Genomic DNA, 25874 nt, shown 5'->3' with positions numbered 1-25874 from the left:
TGTCTAACTGAGCTTTACTAGGTAAACACAACAGAGACAGAGACAGAGACAGAGAGACAAAGACAAAGAGACAGAGAGACAGAGACCCCAACCACTTGATTTAATGAAGTTTCGTTTTCATTAGTTATGTGCTGCTGAGGCAGCAACTCTGTCCATATTAGGTTTTGGTTCAAGTAACTTAATTGTTTGTCCCAGTACATGGTGGCTGCTATCCTGAGCTGAATCATCTGTTGCCTTGGAAACCCATACTAATGTAGTCAGTCCTATTGATTGCTGGTAGAGTTGTGAATGGAAAAGTGAGAGTGTGAAGGAATTAGAGCTCAAAATTAAGATAAGACCTCCTGGGTACTTTTTGTCACTGCTGAGTAATGAGCATACTCACGCATGTAAATATATGTACATATGTATACACACATGACCCTGGGCATTTTTCCATTTACTTAACTTGAAAATTATTTTGTCTTGAGCAGCTGCTTCTAACTCTCTAAGTTTAGAATACTTTGAGATCCAGTCTCGCTTCCTTACATCATTCCATGACATTAGGCTTGTCCCTGCTGAGGTGTTTTCTCTCTGCCAGGTTCAAATGCTTTCGTTCATACTTTTGCACCACATGGGCTTAGAATTCCAGGATCCCAGATTTTTATTGGAAAAATGGACTCCCAGAGGCTCCTAGAAACAAAGTCATTTGCCTAGGTCACCCAAGCAGGTGGGAACAGGTCTGAGACTGGGACAAACTCCTCTGACTCTGGACTCAGATCTTTTCTTATTGTACCACTTTGTCTTTCCTTGGCCCATCCACATTTTTAAATATTTGGAGCCTGAAATGTCCTCCTGTCATTTCCATCTGCTGCTCTGAGCTCTGTCCTCTTCCCCATGGCAGCCCTTCAGATAACTGAAGATAGCACTCATATCTCCTTGAGTCTCCTTAGCCTTCTCCAGCCTAAATAGTGCCAGTTCCTGAGGTGTCAGTCTTCATGTATTATGGCATGCTGTTCTCGTTATTTGTTTATGGACATAGAGCCACTTTGGGATCTCCTAATTCTCTCTGGGACAATATTAAAAAGTAAAATTAAGTTCTGTCATCAAAGGCTTTGCAAGAATCAAAGTGGTTAGAAGCACCTTGCCCCGCCTCTCAACTGCTAATTTAGTGATGCTACTAGGAAATCCATTACGGATGACTGGCGGAGGCAGGTAGGTGGCTCAGTGGATAATCACCGGCCCTTGATTCAGGAGGACCTGAGTTCAGATCCAGCCTCAGACACTTGACACTAACTAGCTGTGTGACCCTGGGCAAGTCACTTAACCCTCATTGACCAGCCAAAAAAAAAAAAAAAAGCATGACTGGCAATGTATTGCTCCAAAACCAAACAGAACTCATACTGCTGTTGGTCAGGATTCTATTTGAGATTATAAAAGTTGAGTGATTGTTAAGACCAAGCCCCTAATTTTACTGAGACCCCGAGAGGTTCCATGACTTGCCTAGGCCAGTACATGTCACAGCCAGTACTGGAAACTCAGGCCTTCCTGATGCCAACATAAATCCTGCATCTGCAGTGGCATGGCACCTTTCTATGCCAGGCTATGCTCTGGATTATTTATTGTGTGCTTTCCTAAAAAAGAAATAGAAAAGGAAAAAATCAAGTACTTAGGTGAATAGGTATAGGGCCGGAAGGGACCTCAGAGGCCATCAAGTGCAGCCTCCTCTCATTTGACAGAAGAAGAAAGTGAGGCCCAGGCTGGTTGTTGTTATTTGTCCAAAAGCGAGTTAGCATTGCAGGTGGAACCTGAAGGCAGGTCCTCTGGCTTCAAAGTTGCTGCTCTTTCCACTGTACTGTAGTTGACAGGTACTGATAGGAAATACCCATTCTTCTCCAGTGATTTTTTATTCTCCAGTACCTAAAGGCTCATTTTGTCCTGCACTGTCCCTAGCTTTACAGTTCATGTGTCTGATCAGGGGAAGGGAGGACATGATCAAAACAGTTTAGGGGCAGTCAGGGTAGGGTTGGGAGAAAGGTTTCCAGGAAGAGCAGGGTTTGTGCATGCTTAGAGTTCAAAACAAAGGGAGCCTCTATTTCAGTACTCTGGGGAGCCAGTCTGTCAACAAGCAGTTACCAAGCACCTACTGTGTGCCAGGTACCATATTAAGTTTGTTTGTTGTTGTGGGGTTTTTTTGGTGAGGCAGTCGGGGTTAAGTGACTTGCCCAGAGTCACACAGCTAGAAAGTTAGAAAGTGTCAAGTGTCTGAGATCGGATTAGAACTCAGGTCCTCCTGAATCCAAGGCCAGTGCTTTATCCACTGTGCCACCTAGCTGCCCCCTATATTAAGTTTTGAGCATCCAAAGAAAGGCAAAAACATTGTGGTTGTGGGTGTGCTTGTTGTCATTTTTCAGTTGTGTCCAACTCTTTGTGACCCCATTTTGGGTTTTCTTGACAGAGATACTGGAGTGGTTTTCCATTTCCTTCTCCAGCTCATTTTACAAATGAGGAAACTGAGGCAAACAGAGTTAAATGATTTGCCCAGGGTCACACAGCTAATGTCTGAGGCCATATTCGAACTCAAGAAGAGGAGTCTTCTTGACTCCAGGCCCAGCACTCTATCCACTACAGCATCATCTGCCTTCCCACAATCCCTGCCAATTCCTGTCCTCAAAAAGCTTAAATTCTAATTGGGGAGACAACATACAAAGTTTGTCTTAGAAGGAAGACACTAGCTGTGTGCAGTGGGGGAGGACAAAGGACAGAGCAGGGAACCGGCAAAGGCCTCCTCTAGACAGTGAGATTTGAACTGAGTCTGGAAGGAGACCAGGAGACAGCAACAAGAAGGGCAAGCATTTCATGTACAGGAACAGCCAGTGAAAAGACAGGGTGGCCAGAGATGCCACGTCATGTATGAGGGCATGTATAAGGGCCAGTCAGTACCTTTGGATCACAGGAGATGATAGGGACTGGAGGGAGGGAGAATCATTTCTTCTCAGGATGTGTAGATAGACTAGGCCCTTGCCTATGTATTGTTATTTTATTAGCGGTCTCTCCTGCCTAGTGATATCTCTACCCCCAACTCTCCAGCCAGCTCGAGTACCTGAAGTCTCCACTATTAGAGGTTCATTCCTTTGGCATTGGATCATCTCCTAGAAATGCAACCTCTTATAAACATCACCCACTATGTTGTTAGCAGTCATTAATACCTCAACCATTTATCAGCTTTGCTTTCACCAAAGTGACCTTAAGACACAAAAGAGATGAGTTTTGTTACAAAGGAGAGGGATCCAAGGCATGGTTCATTAATCATAGAGAGTTAGACTATAGCCCTAAGTAGGTAACAGTTTGAGGGCCATGGCTACCTGGGGGAAAAGGACATAGAGTGGGGGGAGCACCAAAAATTTATAATTTTGTCAAGGATCAGCCCCAGCCAAAGGTAAAGAAAGAAATAGGTGAAGGCAGGCAAGAGGACTCCAGAGCCGTAGCCCCCACCCCAGCAACCCCTTACATCACCTCCTAAAAGCTTTGGTATTCCCCTTACTGGCTGTCTTAAAGAATCAGGTGAAGGCTTTCAGTGGGCACCAAGAGTTACAAAGAACTCACACACTGTCCCCTTGGCATGTCACAGTGCTTAGCTAGACAGCAGGCTGACTCTTGTGGCAGACTGGCCACAGGAGCTTCAGCAGAATGACTCAGAGATGAAGCAAGCTCCAACCTGTGAAATAACTGCAGTCATGCTTACATCCTCCCCCTGAGACATTAATGAGAGGGGAGGCTTTGCATAATCCAGTCCATCTTTTCCATTTCACAGTGAAATTACTGGCAATAACAGGAGCTGCTGCAAGAAAGTCCAATGCTGCCTCCCTCCCTCCCTTCTCAGCCACTTGGTCGTGTTCCATAGCAAGGATTCAAATCCAAACATTTGGAGACTCTTTAGTGTACTCAAGACCCCTCTCAGAACCCATGCCATGGGACCATGTCCAAGATTCTTACCTGTATCAGTCTGAGGGTCTTCTAGGACTTTGATTAAGAAGTCTAGATTGAGGGGGTAGCTAGGTGGCACAGTGTATAAAGCACCAGCCCTGGATTCAGGAGGACCTGAGTTCAAATCTGACCTCAGACACTTGACACTTACTAGCTGTGTGACCTTGGGCAAGTCACTTAACCCTCACTGCCCTGCCAAAAAAAAGTCTAGATTGAGTCTGACTGCTCCAGACTTTCATACGATAAGCAGCAAGCCCAAGCTGCTCTGCCCTCACATTGTGCTTTGAGACCACAGAAACAGTGTGATCCTAGGTCAGTTGGTCAGTCAACAAGTATTTATGAAAGCAAATAACATATGGCAGGCAGCACTATGCTAAACACTAGGAGATGAAGAAAGGGAAAAACACAGCCCCTGTCCTCAAAAAGCCCCCATTCGAATGAAGAAAACAAGTAAGTGACTAGGAACATAAAAGATGCCCACTGTGTAAATGGAAGGTAATCTCAGAGGGAAAGCACTAGAAATAGGAGAGACCAACAAAGGCCTCCTTCAGGAGGTGAGACTGGAGCTGTGGCCCTAAGGAGGCCAGAGAACCCAGGTGGCAGAAAGGAGGCATGGGGGATATGCAGGGAGAAGCAATCGGCAATGTTCATTGTTCCTTTTGACCCACTGAGACAAGTCCCTGGGAGCTTGCCAGTGACCGAGTTCTGTGAGTCTGGAGAATGGTTCCCTTTGAACACTTAAATGGAGGCATTCATGTGCCTCCTTTTATCCTGCTAGCCCAAAGTGTGTCACCATTTCCTATTTTAGCAGATGAGAGAGAACACTTTCATTTTTTGATTGTTAATGACATCAGGGAAGGCTTTAAAATGAAAAACTAACTATCACAGCCATTTCTGTGGGCAAGAGCTGTCTTTCCCCAAGTCAATGAGTTGAGTACCTATCCTCAAGGATACCCACATCCTTCCCAGCCTTGGAGCCCCCTGCTTATCGAGTCTGTTTTGTTCCTGCCCGATGCTGCCCATAGAACTGGGAGACAAAAAAAGCCTGACCTTTGGTGGATCGTCTCTGCCTATATAACATAGCTGATGACCCCAGCCCACCATCCTTTACCCAGTGGGCAGCTCTACTCACCTGGGCTCAGTCAAATCAGCAGATTGGAGTCACAAGGTCCACTCCTGTATCCTTGGACCCAGAGTCTTTTGGTGAAATATCTCTGGGTAGGCAGGTGAATGTTGGCTTTGATTTGACTTGCCCAGTAATAGTGACCTCTCTCTCTTTTCTTTTGGCTGGCCTCTCCTGGATCCTATGTGCACATTAGAAACAGAGATACCAGACACAGGTGAGTAAACTCATGTTCCCACTTAGTGGCCCATGTCCTAACAGAGGATTTTTCCTTCTTAAAGAAATTGATAGAAATACTGTGAAATTTGGAGTTATAACCCACATAAGCTTCTTTCTGGTAAAGAGGACTCTACTAAGTGAAGCTTTGTTGGCGGAATTTCGAGAAAGTTTGGCATCAGAAAATACAGAGGAAAAAAAAGAAAATACAGAGGAGAGAAGGAAAACGAGTTCATGACATGAAAGCAGGGTCATCTTTACGGAGCTCTAGCCATAGGGGATCCCACCCTCCAGAATGTTAGTAAAAATGGACTCAATACTTTCCAAGCTTTGGGCAGGGATAGAGACAGTATCATGAATGACCTGGTTGGTAGTATAAGAGGAACACGGTGGAGGAACAGCAGCGATGGGTCTTTGGGCTTCGTTCCCACTCCTTGGGGATATTTAACCTGAATCTGGATGACTTTTCCTCAGGTCCACTATAGTGGGGATTCCCTTCATATATGGGTCAGACTAGACAACCATTAAGGTGCTGTCTCGCTCTCAAACTTTGTGATTCTGTGATTTTTTTTCCTGCACAAAAGGAATAATGGGCAGATGTGGAATGCCATAGACCTGCAGTTAGTTTCAACAATTACTTGTGACCGGTGTGTTTGTGCATTCCACATGTCAAAACCCTCCTAAACTGGCTGGATTTGCAAAGGAGAACATTGAATTTGTTCACTCCCGAGTGCAGATTTTCCACCACATGACACCGAGAAGGTTTTTTTAGTTGGGTTGCATTTGTGCAACGCCACTGCCTGAATGCCAGGTTTGCTGTCTTGGCTGTCAGGTTGCTTGCTAGGAAAATGTTACACAGTATTAATTATAAGCATTAATTGCCCGTTTAACAAGCTATGTGACTTGAGCTAGCATGAATGAAATGGTCTTTGCTAGGTTGCTGGGCCCGGCTGGAATGTATATCTAACATTGAAGCACTCCCAAATCTAACAGCAAGGTGAGAGAAAGGCTCTTCCACACTCTCCAGTTGACTACAAAGGCTGAAGGCCATTGTGTCTGGTGCCCACTGTGTTTTCTGGATCGTCTTCTTTTTTTCTTCATTTTCTAGAGGTCAGACCTGTCTCCAAGCTCCCAAGCCCATATTGGAATCGGCATACAGTCTCTTTTTGGAACTACACTAACTCCGAATTTGCTAACTTTGCTTTCATAGGTTCTATCAGTGGCCAAGAAAATGGCATCCATGAGGTTTTACTTTGGTGTTCAGGGCTATTTCGTTTTTTAAGTGCCAGCCCTTGACACCCTGAACTAAAACAATTTGGAGAAGCTCCACAGTGGAAATTGTACACATAGACTTTCTTTGGCTGACTTCTAATCTTGGTCTAGGCTCTGACATGTTAGCAACCCTGGGCACACAAACTCCCTTACCACCATCCTTGTCATTGGGTGCCCTCAACTAAGGTTTGGGGAGAATGATCATTCAAACTTCCCTCACAGGCATGGTAGGGGTATTCAATAATGGATGAAGGTAATGCATTCCAAAGTGCTTTTGTGTGAGTAACATTTCCCTTGGAGAAAGGGCCTATAGAATCTTCCTAAACAAAGCATGATTCATTTCACTCTGTTGAAACTCTCACAAAGTCATTATCAAAGCAATGAAAGCTATTTCCAGGCAGGGTCCCAGCCCCTTCATCATCCTGGAGATTTTGGAAGGGGAAACATCAGCTAAATGTAGAGTTTTGCATGCCCCTCACAAAGCCATCTCTGCTTTCACAATGTGCTGTTTGCTGTGACTGCCAAGTCAATTTAAGGACCTACTGGGAGTCTTTCCACTTTCATCACAGTACCTCTTCAGCTGGTCCCAGAGCTAGAAGCTGCCCCTGGAGGCCCTTGAATTCAGCACCAGTTTGCCCAAGAGTTGTTTTTTTCCAGCCCTTAATCTACACATTATTATCCATGAATATATTTGGGGGATAGGCAGCAAGGAAGATATCAAATTGTAGCGGGATGTTCTAGTTCATAGAGTGGGATCCCAAGGCATGCATAATTGCATGGATGGCTCTTGCTCTTCTCTTTGAGTCAGTAGACAAGGTCTAAATGAATATACCATCTTTCAGAGTCTGGCTTGCTTTCTAGTGAACTGGAGAAAGGTGATTTAATGAGAGAGTATAATCTCTTCCCTACTACTGGTAAAAGAAAACAAAATCCACTCCAAATGTGGAAGCTACTAATGGTGGATCTGGCTTATCCTCTTGGTACAAAATGGACAATAGAAGCATGTTCGGAGAGTCAAGAGTTGTTCTGTTTTTTGACCAAGATCAGAGGGGCTGGGTGAGGGGGATGTGGGGCAGGGAAGGGAAAATGAGGAGAGGTACTGGACAGATGGCTTCATAAAGCTTTGCTTTCTTCTCCTCAGCACAAGTCCAGCTCACAAATACTATCTGGCTGTGGATCCTGTGTCTGAAGCCCTTTACCTATCAGACACAAATACGAGAAGAGTCTACAGGTTGAGATCTCTTGGAGAAACCAAAGATCTGGCGAAGAATTTTGACATAGTGGCAGGAACAGGTGATCAGTGCCTTCCCTTTGACCAGAGTCATTGTGGAGATGGAGGGAGAGCATCCGAAGCTTCACTCAACAGCCCCAGAGGTAAGAAAGTGGCTAATGAAATTTCATGAAAGCACAAGGATGATCACACTGGATCTGGGCTCTGGTCCATCCACTTTGTGCCTCTGATATGGAGAAAAGCCATGGTTGTCCTTTATTTCTGCCTTGGTGGATGAATGAAAGAAAAAGCATTTATTAAGCACTTTCTATGTACCAAGAACTATGCTAAGGCCTTAGAATATAAATGCAAGTAAGAAGGAAGACAGTCCTTGCCCTCAAAGTACTTACATTCTAATAGGAGAAACAACACAGGTGGAGAAAGGTGGCTAAGGAGGAGCACTTTGGTCTGTAAAATTGTAAGCATTGGTGAGTGAGGCCACACCCTAGTTAATTCTGTTAGACTTGTGCTTCTAGAACTGGTAGGGAAATGGTGGGGAGGGAGAGAAAAAGTAAGCCCAAGGCACTAGTCAAGTCTGTGGAGGAGATGACTGGAAAGTTGGGAACAGAGTGACTCCAGTAGCTGGGACTTTGCTGAAAGAGCATTGGGGAGAGGCAGTCACTACTCAGAGGAACAGGGCCCCAAGGCAGAAGGTCCTCTAGGCTAAGGGTGTTAACCCAATTTGTGTCCTTGGACCCATTCAGCAGTCTGGGAGAGCTTGTAGACCCCTTCTCAGAATGCTTTTCAAATGCATAATATCACAAAAGAAATTGATTACATTGTAATACACTTACCAAAATATTAAGAAACAAGTTGATGGCCCCTAGGTTCAGAGCCCCTGGGCCTGGTTTCTGATGTGGCTGGCTAGGTGCTTGTGTTTGGATATGGGAGGCTGTAGAGGAGATGGCCAGGCAATAGGCAATAAAATGAGGAAGGGAAGAATCTTCCCTCCATCATCCATAACTTCCCTCACTATCATAGAATGGATCTGTCATGAGGAAGTTTACCAAAATCTTCCTCGAAGCTGTTTATAATTTAGATTGTGCCACCTCCAAGATCATTCTCAAAGTTTACTCCCTGCTGTGTATAGTAGAACTTGGCTTCTTTTGTATTTGAAATTCACCTCTTAAGCTTCAGAGGGAATCCCCTTCATTCTTATGTCCAAGATTTTGTGGCCATGTCTTAGTTCTCTCTCTCCTTCCCTTTTGTAATCATAGAGTCTTTTTCTCTGTGTAATCTTTTGATAAATTTAATGAGGATAAGTTCTGGTTTTCCCCCTAAGGTGACAGGTTGTGAAATGTAAATTTTGAAATGTACCATTTTCCTTGTATTTCCACTTGGAGGTGGGGCATCATCTATCTCCACGCTGCCTTTCCAGGGACTTGCTCAGGCCAGGGCCCCTGGTGCAAACAGGCATGGCTTCCCAGCCTAGCTCTAAGGATGCTCTGGGGAGAAGGCAGGCCCACATTGGGCTTGACATCATTGAAGCACACACACACACACACACACCCTTCCCTCTGCCACAGAAATTACACAAAGTTCAGCTTTTCCAAATAAACAAAAGAGCTGGTGGGGTCTCAGCTTTGGGGCACTGGGAAAAGCAATAAGAGTTCTGATGAACAGGATTTACATGGGCTGGTAAAGCTTTAGTAATGAGACTTTCTCCTTCTATTAAAGTGAATGTTAAACTGAGTTGGACCTCATGGCACAGGGAGGCACGTGTTTCCCATCACCCATTGTTTTTTGCCACTTAGTGTACTTTGTAGAATTGGAGAGTCGTCGGGTAAGATGAGGATCTGTTCCCTTCTGACAGGTCTCCAGGCCCCACAGCCTCTCTTGATTATCCATTTCAGGATTTTATTCCCTGAGAGTCAGGACATTTTTCCCAAGAATCACAAAATCTTTGAGTTGGCAGGGACCTTGTTAGTCATCTGTCTGGTCCAACTGATTCCAACAAGGAATATCCACCATAACTATGAACCCAACAACCCTCTATTCAAAGATCTTCAAGGAAAGGGAATCCTTCCACTTTTCTGGTCCTTCTTTATGGTGGCTTTCTGATAGCCAAGTTCCTTTAGTCTTTGGTGGATTCTTTGTTCTACTTTAAGAGACACAATAGAAAACATATGGAGAGCCCAGCCATGTCTACATTTCCCCAAACACATGGTCAATAACTAATTACTACCTTTCCTATAGAAGAACTCTTTTTTAACTGCTGCAATTGACCACTTCCGGGTTGGGAGGTGAAGCTGGCACTCCAGGGTGACTGGGACAGGAAGCAGATCCCAAAACATGGGCAGTTTTCTTTACCGCTGAGGGGAGATAGACTTGTGGCTCTGGAGGAGTCTGCCACTGATACTGGAAGTGAGCCCAGGCAGGAGAGGAAGTTCACCCTATGACAATACTATTGGTATCCCTTAAATCAGAGGTGTCAAACATCCACTGCAGGGAGTGAAGCCCAAACCAGATTAAAACAGAATTGGGAAATATTGAACAAAATAATTCAAAGTATTATAAAACATAGATAACATTACATTTTTTTAAATCAAGTCATTATGTGTTCTGCAGGGACCCTTATGTACTAGATTAGTGTTTCTATTTGAGTTTGACACCACTGCTCTAACTTCCACATCCTAGGGCAAAGGTCCAGTCAACTGACCCGAATTCTGGATCTGCTCAGGTCATTAGCTCCTTATCTCAGTTTCCTTATCTGTAGAATGAGGGATTGGGACCAGAAGATTGCTAAGGTACTTTCAAACTCCAACTCAGTGATCATATGATTCTTTTTTACCTCCCTCATCTTGTATTTTCTGGGATACAAAGAAAAGTGAAAGCTTTTTTTTTAATAGGCAAACACTTTTACTTCCTGGGACCTACAGGTATTCTTCTATTCCCTGTGATCTTTTCAAATAACATTGACTGCTGCTCAGCATTCACATCTACCAATCACTTCAGGATCTTAGGATTCTTCTGGGCCAAGTGACTTGAACTCATCTTGAGAATAAATGTCCTGCTGATCATTTTTTTCTTTCCATTCCAGTCAAAAGATGATCTCCTTCATAAAGAAGGAAAACAAGAAGCAATCTAAGAGTTGATTAGCTCTGCTGTCTGTGACATCCATTATCATCAGCCCATCCACATCTATCCCTTTCTTTTGTTTTGTTTTGACAGAGCAATGAGGGTTAAGTGACTTGCCCAAGGTCACACAGCTAGTGTCAAGTGTCTGAGGCGGGATTTGAACTCAGGTCCTCCTGAATCCAGGGCCTGTGCTTTATCCACTGCACCACCTAGCTGCCCCCATCTATCCCTTTCTTGACCAGTCTCTTTTCCCTCTTTGACTCGTTCTCTGCTTTCCTTTCCAGCCTCACCTCATTCTGTGCTCTAATGTCCTTGATGCTCTTCTTGCCTTTCCCATTTAATTGCCCTTGATTCCCGGGATGGAGCACCACTTTTATCTTCAACTCCTTTCCTCCTATCCTTAGCCCCCTGACCTGGTTTCATCTTCTATATCCATATCATCCCTTTGGATGACTCCTTTTCCTCCCTCAAAATAATGGCTTTTTTTGTGTCTTTAGAATTTCATTTTTGAGAGCTTCCCATTTTTCCTTGGTTAGCTCTCCCTTCAAACCCATGGCCCCAAGTTCCTATCCTTTCTCTGAAGCCTTTGAAATCTTCTCTCCAAAGATCTAGACCAGATCTTCTTAAACTTTTTTCCACTCGTGACCCCTTTTTGCCCAAGAAATTTGTATATGACCCCAGGTATATAAAATAGACATATAAAATGTGACATTTACTGTTGCCAAATTTTTCACAACCCCCACGTTGTTACATGACCCCATCTGGGGTCACAACCCGCAGTTTAAGAAGCTTTGATCTAGATTGTGCCCAGTTTGCCTCTTCTCTATCAGAAACTGAAATGATTACTCTCTTCCCCTACCCAGGTTCCCATCACTTCCACCCCAGAAACCAGTTTTTCCTTCTTAGTGAGGAGCTCCAAAAGATAAGTTCCCTTTATCATCCCCTTTACCTTCTGATGGATGAAATTATTAAGACACAAAATTATAAGCTTCCCTGCTTTGGGCACATAAAGGGCAGATCTCTTAATAATTGAAGTCCCTGGGTCACACAGGACCACAGATTTAGAATCCTGACTCCTAAACCAGGATGCTCTTTCCACTACAAAGGAGTCCTGGTTGATTTGACTGAAAGTGATATGAGAACATTCTTGACCTCTCTAAGAGTTGACATCAGTGCATGTTTATTAAGCAAATGTTATATGTGTAAGAAGACACGGTTCCCAGCCCAGCTTATGATATATGTGGACAGAAAAGCCTGGAAATGAGACTCAATCTAAAGCAGTATAAGTTTGATCGAGATTGGTATGGAATTCTGTACAGAGAGAATTCAAAGAATCACATTTCCATTTTGTACTTTATCAGCTCACATGAATTTAAGTATCATTTTTATGAAGCTGATTCCTGGATCCAGCTTTAGTCTCTCTCCTAAATTCCAATCCTGATGATTCTTAGATTATCTCTTCTTAACCTGTTTCCCAGATCAGTTGTTTTTTATTTAATATTCCTTACTTTTTCTTCAGGTTATTTTCCAGTCTTCTGATTTTAATATTTCTTGCTATTTCATCAAGTGGTCAATTGATGTTTAAACCATTTTAATTTTCAGAGAGTTAAGTCTTGGGTAAAGTTTGTCACTATGTATTCAAAGGTATGAATTTTCCTTGCTATTTATTCCTCCTTAGGTATTCCATTTGTACTTCATTTCATTTCTTCCAGGTATTCCTGTAGTCCTTGTGAACAAGACATTTTTTTTCTCTGGGGCTCTCTTTTAGTTGGTGGAATTGCTCTCTTCCTCTGAGAACATTTTGAACTGAATATTCCACGTGCATCTCTCAATCAACATGTCCAAAATAAAATTAATTATCTGTGCCCCCCATTTCAATCCTCTCCCCTATTCCAAACTTGCCTTTGGCACCACCATCTGTCCATTCACTGAGGTTCACAGCCTTGGAATCACAATCCTTCATGCTCCACTCTCACTCACCCCACCTATGCAATAAGTTGCTAGACCTTGTTATTTCTGTCTCTACATCTCCAACATCCCCATGTGCCCTCCTCCCTACCCAATAGCCACCAGCCTAGCTGAAGTCTTTATTACTTCTTCCTTGGACTATTTCAGTAGCCTCTGAACTGACCTCCTTGCCTCAAGACAGTCAGTCAGTCAGTCAGTCTCTTTCTCTCTCCCCCTTCCAATCCATCTTCCACACATTCTCTACAGTGCTTTGCCTAAAGTGCAGATTTAACCATACACTCCCCTGCTTAATAAACTCCAGGGATGCCCTTATTGCCTATGGGATCAAATTTGAACTCCTCTGTTTGGTATTTGAATCCCCGTCCTGCTTGTTCAAACGTATCAACCTATTACTCCCTTCCCCACCCTCCAGTCCAGTCAAACTGGCCTTCTTACTGTTCCTCCCACAAGACACTCCCATTTCCATGCTTCTGCACTGGCTGTCCCCCATGCCTGGAATGTACACCCTCCTCACCTCCACTTCATAGAATCCCTGCTCTCCTTCCAGGCTTAGCTCAAGTGCTGCCATATTCCTGAGGACTTTCCTCATTCTCATAGCTGCTAGTGCCTTCGTCTCTCGGAATCATTTTACATCTATATTGTATCTACCTGGAGGTGTACCTGAGCACTCCCCTGTAAGCTCATTGAGGGCAAAGACTGTTCAATTTTGTTGTCTTTGTATCTCCAGTGGCTGCTTCAGTCCCTGGCACTTAGTAGGTACTTTAGAAATGCTAGCAGGTTAATAGATTGTTTGGAGCTGAAAGAATAGTCATCCTTTTCATTTTAAAGAGGAAAGAGAGTGGTTCAGTGACTTGCCCGAAATGACCCAGCTTAGAAGTGACAGTGAGTGAAAATCCAAGTTGGATGGGGTTAGTCACGAATGGACCATGGAGGGATATAGTAAGTCTTCCTCTATGGAAGGAGGCAGAGGATCTGAATTCTTAGAGACATGTGGGTCTTCATCTGCCGATGCACATGGCCAGTGGTTAAGCGGTGATCATCATGCCATTTGTCACCACGGAGTTAGGCCTTGCTTCTAGCCATAAATCAGTGAATGAGTTTTTCGTGCTGTTGACCAATTGTAGACGCTTCCACAGCAGAAGGAAAAAACATGCAAGAAGTCATTAAAATGCTGAGTACAGATGGAGGGGAAAGTATCACTACTTGCTAATTGCTTCTTTGAGGTCTACTGCAAGTTCCTTTACTGTATGTTTGTTACTTTACAATTCCCAGACACATGGGCTCTTGAGTGAGCTCTCCTCCTTCTTCCTTGGAGCCCTGCAAATGCTTAATGGATTACTTTAAGGAGAGGCCAGATTTTGCCTCTCACCTGATTGCTAATAAAGAAAAACTATAGATCAGTAGGAAATGGAAATGGACATCTAGGGAGTACCATTTCTAGATTAGGTACAAGAGCTGGTTATGTGCCTTTAACAAGCAGCATATTGTAGTTATGGGCAGGCTCTCCAACCTGTCCTTAATTATGCAAGGTAAGTCAAATAAATATTAATCTGAAAGACAACTAATTTACTTTCAGAATCAATTCTAAAAATAGAATGAATAAAATTTGCTTTTGAGATCATTTCTCCGAAGTTGGAAGCAAATTACTGAATAGGATTTTTAAAAGAGCCAACAGTAAATGCCAGGTCATGAGATTCTCTTTGAAAAAGGGAGAGGAAAATAAATAAACAAATAAATAAATAGATAGATAAACAAAAGAAATAGATAAATAAAAGAAAAAAGGAGAGAATATTGGTAAAAATTGAGTTTAGTGAGCCCGGGTTTTCTTTTCCAATTGCCTCATGACAGTGTTGGTCACTCTTTCTTTGTATGACCTCATGCAAGTCCCTGTAGCTTCCCGTAGTCTCCTTTAACTGTAAATTAAGGTGTATTTAATGTCATTGGTTTCCAAAGGGAAATGTTCCACAATCAGCATCTCCTGTGGCACCAGACTCTGTACCAGGTACTGGGTGTACAGAGACAAAAATGAGATAATCCTAGGCCTCAAGGAGATTACATTCCAACAAGGAAAACCCTATATACAAACTAAGTACAATGTAATTGGGAGTGGGGAGGCCCAAGGGCCCAAGAGGATCAGGAAAGGCCCCATGTAAAGAGATGATACTTTAAAGGAAACTGGGGATCCCACCTGTAGGGCTCATTATCCTGTGTGAACTTATCTACTGCCCTAGGTGTCAGTTTATTTGTCTATAAAATGAGGGCATAGGACTAGATGACCTCTGTGGTCCCTCCTGGCCCTGGATCCAAGAAACTATGATTCTAAGCAGTGGAAATTAAGAGGGGATGTGTTCTAGACTTGGGAGAAGAAAGATGAAAGATAGAGGTCCCATGTGAGGAAAAGTCAAAAGGCCAGTTTGTCTGGACTACAGAGAAGGGGAATAATTTATTAATAATCCTAGAAAGGTAGTTTAAAGGCAGATTATTAGATTATTAGAGGAGATTATAATTGATCCTAGAAGTAATAGGACTTTATGGAGCACAGGAATGACCTGTGCTTACAAAAATCACTTTGGCACTTGTGTGAAGGATGATTGGAATGGGGAGAGAATTTAGGCTGAAAAATCATTCAGAAAGTTACTGCAGTAGTCCAGGCAAGAAGCAGTGAGTGGGGGGAGCAGCTAGGTGGCACAGTGGATAAAGTACCAGCCCTGGATTCAGGAGGACCTGAGTTCAAATCTGGCCTGAGACACTTGCCACTTACTAGCTGTGTGACCCTGGACAAGTCACTTAACCCTCATTACCCCGAGCAAAAAAAAACTAAAAACATGCATGAGGGGGCAGCTAGGTGGTGCAGTGGATAAAGCACCAGTCCTAGATTCAGGAGGACCCGAGTTTAAATCTGGCCTCAGACACTTGACACTAACTAGCTATGTGACCTTGGGCAAGTCACTTAACTCTCATTGCCCTGAAAAAAAACCATGCATGAATGGTGAAGTTGAAATTTAGGTTCTATTTATTATTTTTCTGAAACTTGCCATAATTCTGTAAACAACTCAAACTTATGAGTCATATGATAGATGACCAAGTATTTTTGCAAACTATAAAATGGTACAAGGTGGGGGTAGCAACTCAAATTTGTGACAAGCTGAATGCATGTTTGCAAAAAATCAATACAAAGGGTAAGGAGTTACTAGCCAGGATGAGATTCCTCTGTGACATACTTTTTGGTCCCCTTGAACTTCACCAGGGGTTGTATCTTGATTTTTGCTCCTGTCTTTAATGACAAAATTGGTTTCAGTGTTAAGCAGAGCAAGGTAATACCTAGACAATAAGCAAAGCCATACTTTGTCAATGTGGTTGTTAGGACACAAATTTCCTCAAGCAGGCCTGTGACAGTTGGGCCCTGGCTTGATGAAGGTGTGTACAGGCCCAGAATGGGGAATGAGCCATGAGCCTTGATAGCCCTTGAGCAGAGGTCTGCATCACTTATGACTCATGTATGATGGTTCAGGGTCAGTGAGCACAGCAGAGAGGGGAAGGTATTACTTGTCCATTACGATTTGTGTTGAAAGAAAGTTCCCTGAACTAAGCATCTAGATATATCCATTCCAGTCCTATCTTTCCTACTAAGAAACTTTTTGACTATGGGCAAGTCATTTTTTCCCTTTGGACCTCAGTTTCCTCAGCTGTCAAATGGAATAAGAGGTTAGGGTGAGAGAAGTTGGACAAGATTATGTAGAAGCTCTCTTCCAGATCTGCCATTTGGGGAGTTTGGGGATGTACCATTCATTTCCCAACCAAGTCAATTAAGTGAATGATTTCTCACTCATTTCTCCTTTGAGTGACTACTCTTTCTGCCAGGATCAGCACCTCTAACAAGAGGCATGAAGTGGCCCAAGAATTTAAATCATTGATACTCATTATTTAGGGCATCATCAACTTATAAAGACACACACACACACACACACACACACACACATATCTTAGCAGTATCTAGATGAACTTCATTTGCACAGTAGTTTCTTCTTCCAGGCCTCCATGTGGTCAAAATAACGGAAGTTGTTGAACCAATTTGTACAATGCAGATGCATATGATGGTAGAAGGCTTTGAGGCCTCAGATCATATGAATAAATATCTAGGGATTTATGTGGTACAGATAGCAAATAACAAGTCACTTGTGTGAGAGAAGCCAGAGAGAGACAAGGCAAATGAATGTGGACTTCACTTTAAATTGGAAGGAGCCTTGGTTACATGAAGGTTGGGCCCAGGGAGCATCTATGAAAGAGAAAACAAACTGTATTTAGTTCATTCAAGTTTTATGATCCTACAGATGCACTATTAAACCAAATTCTATTTCTCTATTGATTTTAATTGTCATATATGCCTAAGAGCCACCAAACTTAGAGGCAACAGATTTAGATTTAGAAATGTAATTTGCCTAATTAAAAGTCTTACTTACCCCCTACCCAGGGCTGGATTACCCTAGAGTTCTTAAGGAGCCATTTGCCCTTAACCTGGGGGCTCATCTATGCTGTTCTAAGGCAGAAGAGCAGGCAGCAGTAGCCTGCCCCCCTAGAAATTTTGCCTTGTGGCCTTTCCTGTAAAGTCACATCCAGGTCTGGACCCGCCAAAATTGGGAATGTGTGAAAACCAAAATGGCATCTTTTGTCTTTGTCTCTACTTGAGTATTCATGAACTGGACATGGTTCAGTGTTTCTTGCTCACAGGCAGTAAGAGCAGAGTTCCTTCAACAGTTGGTCATAGTGGAAGAGCTGGATTTCCTTTTCTGTCTGTGACTAAGCTGTCAGAACAGGAGAATTCCATAGATATTTATTTAGTTTGATGGGAAGAAGATATTATAGTCATGGCTATTAACTAGTCTTATGGGAAAATGTGGAGAGATGTGGGCCAGAGTGGGGTTTCTTTGGCTTTTTTCACTCACAACCCCTTTTCACCCAAGAAATTTTGACATGAACCAGGTATATAACTATATAAAATAGGCATATGTAACTTTTTACTGTTGCCGAATTTTTTGCTACCTCCACATTCAGTTATGTGACACCACATGGAGTCACAACCTACAGTTTAAGAAGCTTTGGACTAAACAATAATAAGGTTGTGTGAATTTGGAAAAGACTGAATGGTTGAGCTCCAAAAGGGTATTGTCAGTGGTTCAGAATTTACATGGAAGGAGGTCTGTAGGGATCTTTTCTCATCCTTGAGTTGCTCGAGATTTTCATCAGTAGCCTGGGAAAAGACATAGATGTCTGCAGGTGACACAAAGGTCAGACAGATAACTAACACATTGGATGACAGTCAGGTTCTGAAAAGATCACAGTCTAGAACCGTGCACCAAGTCAATGAGGGTGACATTTAATATGAATAAATGTCAGAGTCCTGTGTTTGGGGGCCAAAAATCATCCCAGGTAGGGAGGTTTGGCTAGATAGTAGGTAATCTACAATGGAGCTCATGTTGCAGGTTCTGAATGAGATACCAGGGTGAGCTAGCAGCCCCAAACACTGATTACCTCGAGCTTGCTAGGCCTCAATATGAAAAGAACATAGGATGTGACAGTGTTGATATACTCTATATCGTGTTTTACAAAGGACACTTTCAGGCTGTAAAGAATCAAAAAGAAAGAGAATTAAGATTGTGAAGGACCTCTGGATCATGCCATGCAAAAATGGACGGAAAGAATTGGGGTTTGACCTGGAGATGACATGGGCAGCAGCAGCATTAGATTGGTTCTCTTTGGCCCTGGAGGCTAGAACCAGGAGCAGGGGAGGCAGGGGGGAGCAGGATTTGCTGGTGTCACAACAAACTTGTTGCCAGTGAGATGTGTCCAAGCTCAAAAGGCAGAGGATTCGCTCTTATTGGAGATTTCAAGCAAAGGTGAAGGCAAAGGGAATGTGGTGGAGGGGACTCAGGCACACACTGGACCTCTGAGGGCCCTCCCATCACTCAGATACTGTGAGAGGGAATGTGCAGTCTTATGTCTTACCCCTTTTTCCATCCCGATCCACTATGCTATGGAGCCAACCTTTTCAAGAGGAGGAAGTATGATATGGTTGGGGGAGGGGGAGTTGGAGGGGGGAGCCACCACAAGCTCTCCTAACCAGAAAATAGTTTCTAGTGGCCCAATAGGGTGACTGAAGTTATTTCTACCCTTCGATTGGCTCCCTGGTTTATGGCAACACTTTTCCTTATTAAATCCCATTTTACCCATTCTCACAAAGCAGAGGTGAGGCCCAAGGGCATGGGACCCAGGGATGGGTAAGCTGGGGAGGGGGACAGGGTATGATGCCATGGGAAGGTCAGGCCCAGGATAAATGCAGCAGCCAAAGGCCTGTGTAGTCAGAAGGCAGCAAGTATAAGGGTCTTAGAGTCTTGACAAGGAGGACTCTGGGAGGGGGAAGAGAAGAGCTGAAGCAACTCTTTGCCTGCTTCATAGTTTTGCCTAAAGCAAGCCCTGGGTCTCTCTAGGTCAGGTAAGACAACATGGAATTATATTTCACCCCTTGTTCTTTTATTTAAGATCAGCAGCAAATAGAACTTTCCTCCTTATCACAGCTCTTCAGTGTCACACCTTCCTTATCTCTCTACTAAAAGAATCCCTTTGGCCAATAGAGAAACTGGGGCCGGGGGGGGGGGGGGGGGGACTGACAGAGATCACATACTAGCAGACTGCAAATCACTTAAATCATATTTTGAGTGGTGTATTATGGTAACCTATAAATAACTAATTGCATAAAATTGCTTTAGTAGTTTCTAGATGGCAGCTTTAATTAAAAGCACCAGAGACATTTAGAAGTTTAGAAATGGATGGCATGTAATTTGCCCTTTTACCAACCATAAAATGGTAATTAACGAATTTGATTCACTTCTTCCTATTAAAAGTTTTATGAGAATAGCAAGTTCCTTCTAAACACAGTCTCTCCTGCAGAAGTCAATGGCTTGGCTTTCTCAGTCTTCTCCAGCACGGCAGGACGTTGTAATGTACAAATTCCTCAAAAGTTAATTAGAACGTTTCTTTCAATGCAAAATGTTTGTTTTTCAGGCTCCCAAACTTAAAACTGTATTAGAGTGAAGCCTTTGATCCTGGCACTGCTGTCAGGGGACCTGGGGAAGTTGCGGTTTCCTAAATGCATGCTGTTCACAGCATCATCCAAAAAAGCAGGGAAGACATTGGCCAGTGAGGCCAACTTGGCGAGGGGCGTGAAATCTACAGTGTCCTGCCACCCCAGGGAAACAAATCAACAGAAGACAGCTCACACAGCTCCTTAAGGGGAACCAGACCAATTAACCCAAGTAGAGGATGAAGCTGCCCCCAGCCTGCTGTAAGCCAAGGTGTCTTTAGAAAGCCCTGGTTGGAACATTAGTACTGGATAAAGGCCAACTGAGAACAGCACGCAGCGCTTCATGCCTGTTTTGTGATTGAGCAGTGGATTAAGTCTTTACTTTAGAAAACTCTAACTCAAGGACACGTGGGGCCTGTGCAGTAGTAGTCAGAGCATTTACACTGGGATCAGGGAGCCACCGGCCATTTCCACTGGAGATCACATGTGGTTTTTGTTGTTTTATAAACCAACAAGATCAAAGTTGATTAGATTCAAACAACCCCTCTGGTTCGGGCTTAAGCAGAATTATGAAGTAGATGAAGTGTGTATCTTTAAAAAAAAATTTATTTTCCATGTAGTTTTCTCCCTCTTTTGGAAGCATCCAAGACCCTGAATAGAGCCCTATTCTTCTGACCTGTCTGTTTCTCCTGCCTCCAATAAAAAACTTCCCTGTCCTATGTCCCAATACCTCAGGGATACAGTCTCTGCTATCCATATGACAGGATTTTAGTTCAGTCCCTTCATTTCAAAAGGAGGAAACTGAATCTCAGAGCAGGTGACTAACTTGCCCAAGGTCCCATAGAAGGGGTTCAATTTGTGCATGGTTCTGGAGCTAGTGAGTGGCAAAGCAGAACTGAAATCCAGCTTTCCCTCTTCTTGGTCCAGGGTTTTTTCCCCCTGGAGAAAGACAATGCCATGAACCCAAGGAAGAACACTGCTCTGGTGACCATTGGAGGCACTACTGGCAGAACAGTAGTAAAGATGTTTGAGAAGCCTTTAAGTGCCATTCATGCCAAGCCTTTCATTGTGTAAAGGGAGCCCCTTGATTGATTTACTGTCATTTGTGTTATTTGGTTTAGTTTCCAGGGAAGGTTACCGTTACCTTTTTTGTTTTCTAAATATGTTTGTTTGCCTGAATTATGCTTTTCATTTTTCTTTCTTATACATATAAACAGAAGGCTGTATACCTTTTTTTGTGGGTGGGGGGTCTAGACCTATGATTTCATTGGTTTAGATAACAGTCTGTAATTTATGGTCTTAGAGAATTTCCTGAGACACGTAGAGCTCAGCTGACTTGACCAGAGTCATGCTACCAAGTGTATGTCAGGGAAGGTCTAGAACACAGGACCGCCCTATGCCACACTGCCTTGTAAATACTAATGAAAAATATCTTCCAAAGCCAGCAGAGTATTATTTTTTTTCCTGTTAGGGGAGAGGCAGGGTATGGAAGGGAGCAGTGTCAAAGAGGAAGAATGGGGAAATTCACAAAGTTTAGAAAGTGGCTTTAAAAGGTCAGAATTCTAAGGAATGAATGAAAGCTATGTTTTCTTTTTTTAAATTTGACATATTTATCTATTTTTACACCATCTTCGTTTCTGAATATATTCCTCTTCTGCCACTGGACCATCTTTGTAACAAAGCATTAAAAAGAAAGAATTAAAAAGGCAGTTCAGCAAAACTAATTAAAGCATCCATAGTATAGTGGTAAATGCAGTGATCCAATCCCATAATTCCCACCTTTGCTAAGGAGCAGAGTTGTTTGGCTGGTATAGTCCATATTCAGTGTTCAATTACGTTTTTTATTCTTTGGAGGGTTTTTGTTCTTTCCATCATAGTTATTGTATGAGCGGCTTTCCTGGTTCATATTTACTCTGCATCAGTTGTTATAAATTTTCTCATGCTTCAGTGCCGCATTCTTTTTTTCTTTTCTTCTTCTTTTTTTTTTTTTTTTTTTGGGTGAGGCAGTTGGGGTTAAGTGACTTGCCCAGGATCACACAACTAGTAAGTGTTAAGTGTCTGAGGCTGGATTTGAACTCAGGTCCTCCTGAATCCAGAGCCAGTGCTCTATCCACTGCGCCACCTAGCTGCCCCAGTGCCGCATTCTTCAAAAATAAAACACCCCACTTTATCATGGGCTTTAAATGAGTCCTATGCATGCACATAATTAAATTTCAGGATATTCCAGTAGCTGAAAAGCAGAGGTCCTATCTGCTTTGTCTTCTAGCTCCTCACTGCACCTAGTTTCTTTGGTATTGCTGGCTGGCTGGCATCACTTCAGGCTCTGTTAATGACTGCAGCCCTATTAAAGATGCGTCTGCATTGTGAGCCAAGTCACATAGAGCTGCCTGGTCAGGCAGAGGTTCTGGCCAGGGCCAAGTTTTCCCACACAGGAAGGTGAGCTCAAATGATGGGTAGCTCAGAGCCACAAATGTTGCCAAAGGGCCATTGAAGGCCACTGAATCACATAGTTTCTCATATTTATTGCAGAGGCTCTGACTTCCCTCCACCTTGAGCTCCTCACTGATGTAGTTGAGTTTTTAGAAACTTTCCAAGAAAAGGAAGTTGTGCAAGCATAATTTTACCCCCCCCCAAGAAAAACTGGAAAAGCCACTCTCAGCTCTCCCCTAATGTAGAATCCACAGAGATTTTCCTTAATGGATAAGAATCAGTATTTTAAGGTAATTGTAGCCAACAGGGTAAGAAGTTATGCTCTTACTCAAGATAAATAGAACTATTTGATATTATTTATGATTCGGGTCCTGCATAAGAGTACTTGCATGCATTTGCTTCATCTTGTATATAACAATATCCCTAGTCAGGCTATGTACTGGAAACCTAGTTTACTTAAATTATTACAATACTTGCAAGGTTCTGACGGGTGGACTGCAACATCCCTCCCAGCTCCTAGCACAATACCCTCTGGTTGATTGGTTGTAATCATTGCATATGTTCTAGGAATGTCCTCTGTGTAAGAAATGAACCATATCTAAGTACAAGGTGCAGTGCCTGCCTTCAAGGAGCTTAGGTTCAAGTGAGGAAGTAAGACAGACCAAAGAAAAACTAACTCTCAGGCCCAGTTAGTGCTGTAAGAAAGAGTTCAGAAAATTCCTGAGAGATCTGTTTGGGCTGAAGCCAACAGGAAAAGTTTCACAGACTTGAGCTGCACCATTAGGGACAAGTGGAATTTGCAGAGGCAGAACAAAGGGAGAAAGGGCTTTGCAGATAGAGGCAACATCATGGGCAGAGGTGGGGTGGTACACAAGCATTGGGGAGGCAATGAGGATAGCTGCCTGGCAGGCCATGGAGCCAGCTTCTCTGGCACTAAACCAGTCGTTTTCTTTCCTGAGGGTAGGGGGTGAGGGTGTATACAGAGCCAGGAACAGTGTCCAAGAGGAAGCAGACAATTGTTGGGTTTTTTTTCCAATTTTTTACTTTTGTGGGGCAATGAGGGTTAAGTGAGTTGCCCAATGTCACACAGCTAGTAAGTGTCAAGTGTCTGAGGCCTGATTTGAACTCAGGTCCTCCTGAATCCAGGGCCTGTGCTTTATCCACTGTGCGACCTAGCTGTCCCCCCAATTGCCATTTGACATCACATCAACTAGCTGGTTTGGCTGAAGGTTTCACTTGCCTTAGTCACACTTTATTGAAATCTTGCCTGGACACCCTAAAGTGTATTCTCCATACTGCTCACACACACACACACACACACACATACACACACACACACATTCAGTGTTTCTGTCTCTGTCTCTCTGTTTCTGTCTCTCTTTGTGTGTCTGTCTGTCTCTGTGTCTCTGTCTTTGTCACTGTCTCTGTCTCTCTCTCTCTTCTGTTCTGCTCCATTGCCTGTTTGAGTTGCATGTTTACCCCTGACCTTGCCTTACTTTGCCTTGCCTTAGGCGAATGATAGTCTGGACTCCTGGCTGTGCAAAGCTCTCCCCTTGAGTTTGCCTATTATGAAAGATGTAAGGATATGGGGAACAGCTGTAAATGAGAATTCCCTGTTGGCTTTGGATGGACACTACATGCAAAAATCATCTGAAAGAAATTTGAATTCCTTCTGAGTTCACCTACTTTTCTGAATAGGAAGCATTGTCTGGTTCAGTTTCTCTTATCCTCGTTTTAGTGCGTATCCAGGCCAGGCTATTCTGCTTGGTTTGCCTTTTTATTAGAACCTCTTGACTGCTCGCCTACCTTGAGCAAAAGACTCATTTTCCCTGGTGTGTAACAATTTCAATTAGTTCTTTGCTGATCCATGAACAATAAATGAACTTTCCCTGCTTGGGCTAATTGTTCACACAAGTGTCTCACTAGGCAATTTATTTCCCCAGGACAACAGGGCCATTTTAATGTGATACTGCTGGGAAGTGTCCCAAGAAAAGTTGCTTGACATCCGAGGGGAGAGGAAGGGAAAAAGGAAGTAAATATGTTCCTCCTGGATCTCATATAGAACTCTTAATTATCTTGGCCCACATGTGTGGGCCAAGCTTCTTTAAATCTCATCCTTTTGTCGCTTTTTGAACAAGGATGATGGTATTGAAAAACAAGGGGGAGAGAGAAGCACAAACCCAAAGATCCACAAAGAGGAGCAAGGTCAATAACTGAACCCTTCCACTCAGATGCCCCCAAGCTGAGCGCCAGCCTGCCTCTGATTGTAAGTTTCTCTGAGGAAGTGGCCAGGAGAGGCAGCAATTCTGTTTCTTGGTTAAACGTTAAGACCCCCTACAAACTTGCCCATAGCCACGTGGGCTGTTTTATGTCTTTCACTATGAAAAGTTTTACTATCTTGTTCAAAAAAATTTGAAGGTAAAATATACTCATAGCGTAGTAATGCACTCAGGCAAACAAAGCGTCTGCCAAGAGTCTCAGAAGTCACTAACTACAACTCATACCTGATCAAGGTTCCCTTCTTGTATCTCCAAAGAGAGATCATCCAGCCTCCACTGAAATCCTTCTAGTGACAGGAAATTCATGACATTTCCAAGATGTTCTCAGTCCACTGTGGCAAAATTCAAAATATTATGAAGCTTTTATGTTGACCTGAAATTTCTATCTATGCAAGTTATAGCCCTTGTTTCTAGCTTTACCGTCCGGGCCCAAGTAGAGCAAGCCTCCGAGTTGAATAATCCTGCTGCCTTTTTGTCATCCCTTTTCATTGTCCCATCAAGAGCTGGAAGAGAATTTATAGTGTAGATGGTCCAACCCTTTAATTTTATAGGTCATCTGAGACACAGAGAGATTAAGTGACTTGCCCAAGGTCACACAACTTACTAGTGGCTGAGTCAGATTTAACTATAGATCCTTGGCCTTCAAAGCCAGAGGATATGTCACCCAGTGCCTGGTGTGTAGTAAGCACTTGTTAAATACTTATTTCCTTCTCTTCCCTTTTCCTTCTGGGAAAGTTACAAGATTAAGGTGGACTTATCCCAGACCTAAAGAAGACTCAATTAAAAAGATTTAAAGAAAAAGAAAAGGAAAAGCTAGTTGGCAAGTTAGGGCAAAGGGAAACAAATTCACCTGGTTGGCCTTAAGCAAAAGTATTTGCATGAATTAGTGGGAGAGTCAAATGGGGCAGCTAGGTGGTGCTGAAGTGGATAGAGTACCAGGCCTGGAGTCAGGAGGACCTGAGTTCAAATAGGAACTCAGTTACTTACAAGCTGTGTGACCCTGGGCAAGTCACTTAACTCAGTTTGCTTCAGTTTACTCATCTGTAAAATGAGCTGGAGAAGGAAATGACAAACCACTCCAGGATGTTTGCCAAGAAAATCCCAAATAGGGTCACAAAGAGTCAGACAAGACTGAACACCACCATCTTCTACCTGCCTGGGCTAGTCAGACATCCCCTAAAATAAGTTTGGAGGGAT

The 25874-nt window shown here is 43.2% G+C and overlaps 1 protein-coding gene across 4 annotated transcripts in view; it reads left to right on the top strand.

The window, feature by feature from the left end:
- The window catches only part of TENM1 (teneurin transmembrane protein 1), an 895908-nt gene that overhangs the window by 814130 nt on the left and 55904 nt on the right, over positions 1 to 25874 (top strand). For all 4 annotated transcript variants that reach the window (XM_043974016.1, XM_043974015.1, XM_043974017.1 and 1 more), the window contains 2 exons: positions 5283 to 5303; positions 7716 to 7948. In XM_043974016.1, the coding sequence (XP_043829951.1) occupies positions 5283 to 5303; positions 7716 to 7948 (254 nt within the window). The remainder of the gene's footprint in view (positions 1 to 5282; positions 5304 to 7715; positions 7949 to 25874) is intronic.

Source organism: Dromiciops gliroides, chromosome X (genome assembly GCF_019393635.1).
Source record: "Dromiciops gliroides isolate mDroGli1 chromosome X, mDroGli1.pri, whole genome shotgun sequence".
In the NCBI taxonomy this organism is placed as follows: Eukaryota; Metazoa; Chordata; class Mammalia; order Microbiotheria; family Microbiotheriidae; genus Dromiciops; species Dromiciops gliroides.
The sequence above is the reverse complement of the archived record's forward strand: the minus strand, read 5'-3'. Positions and strand labels throughout refer to the sequence as shown.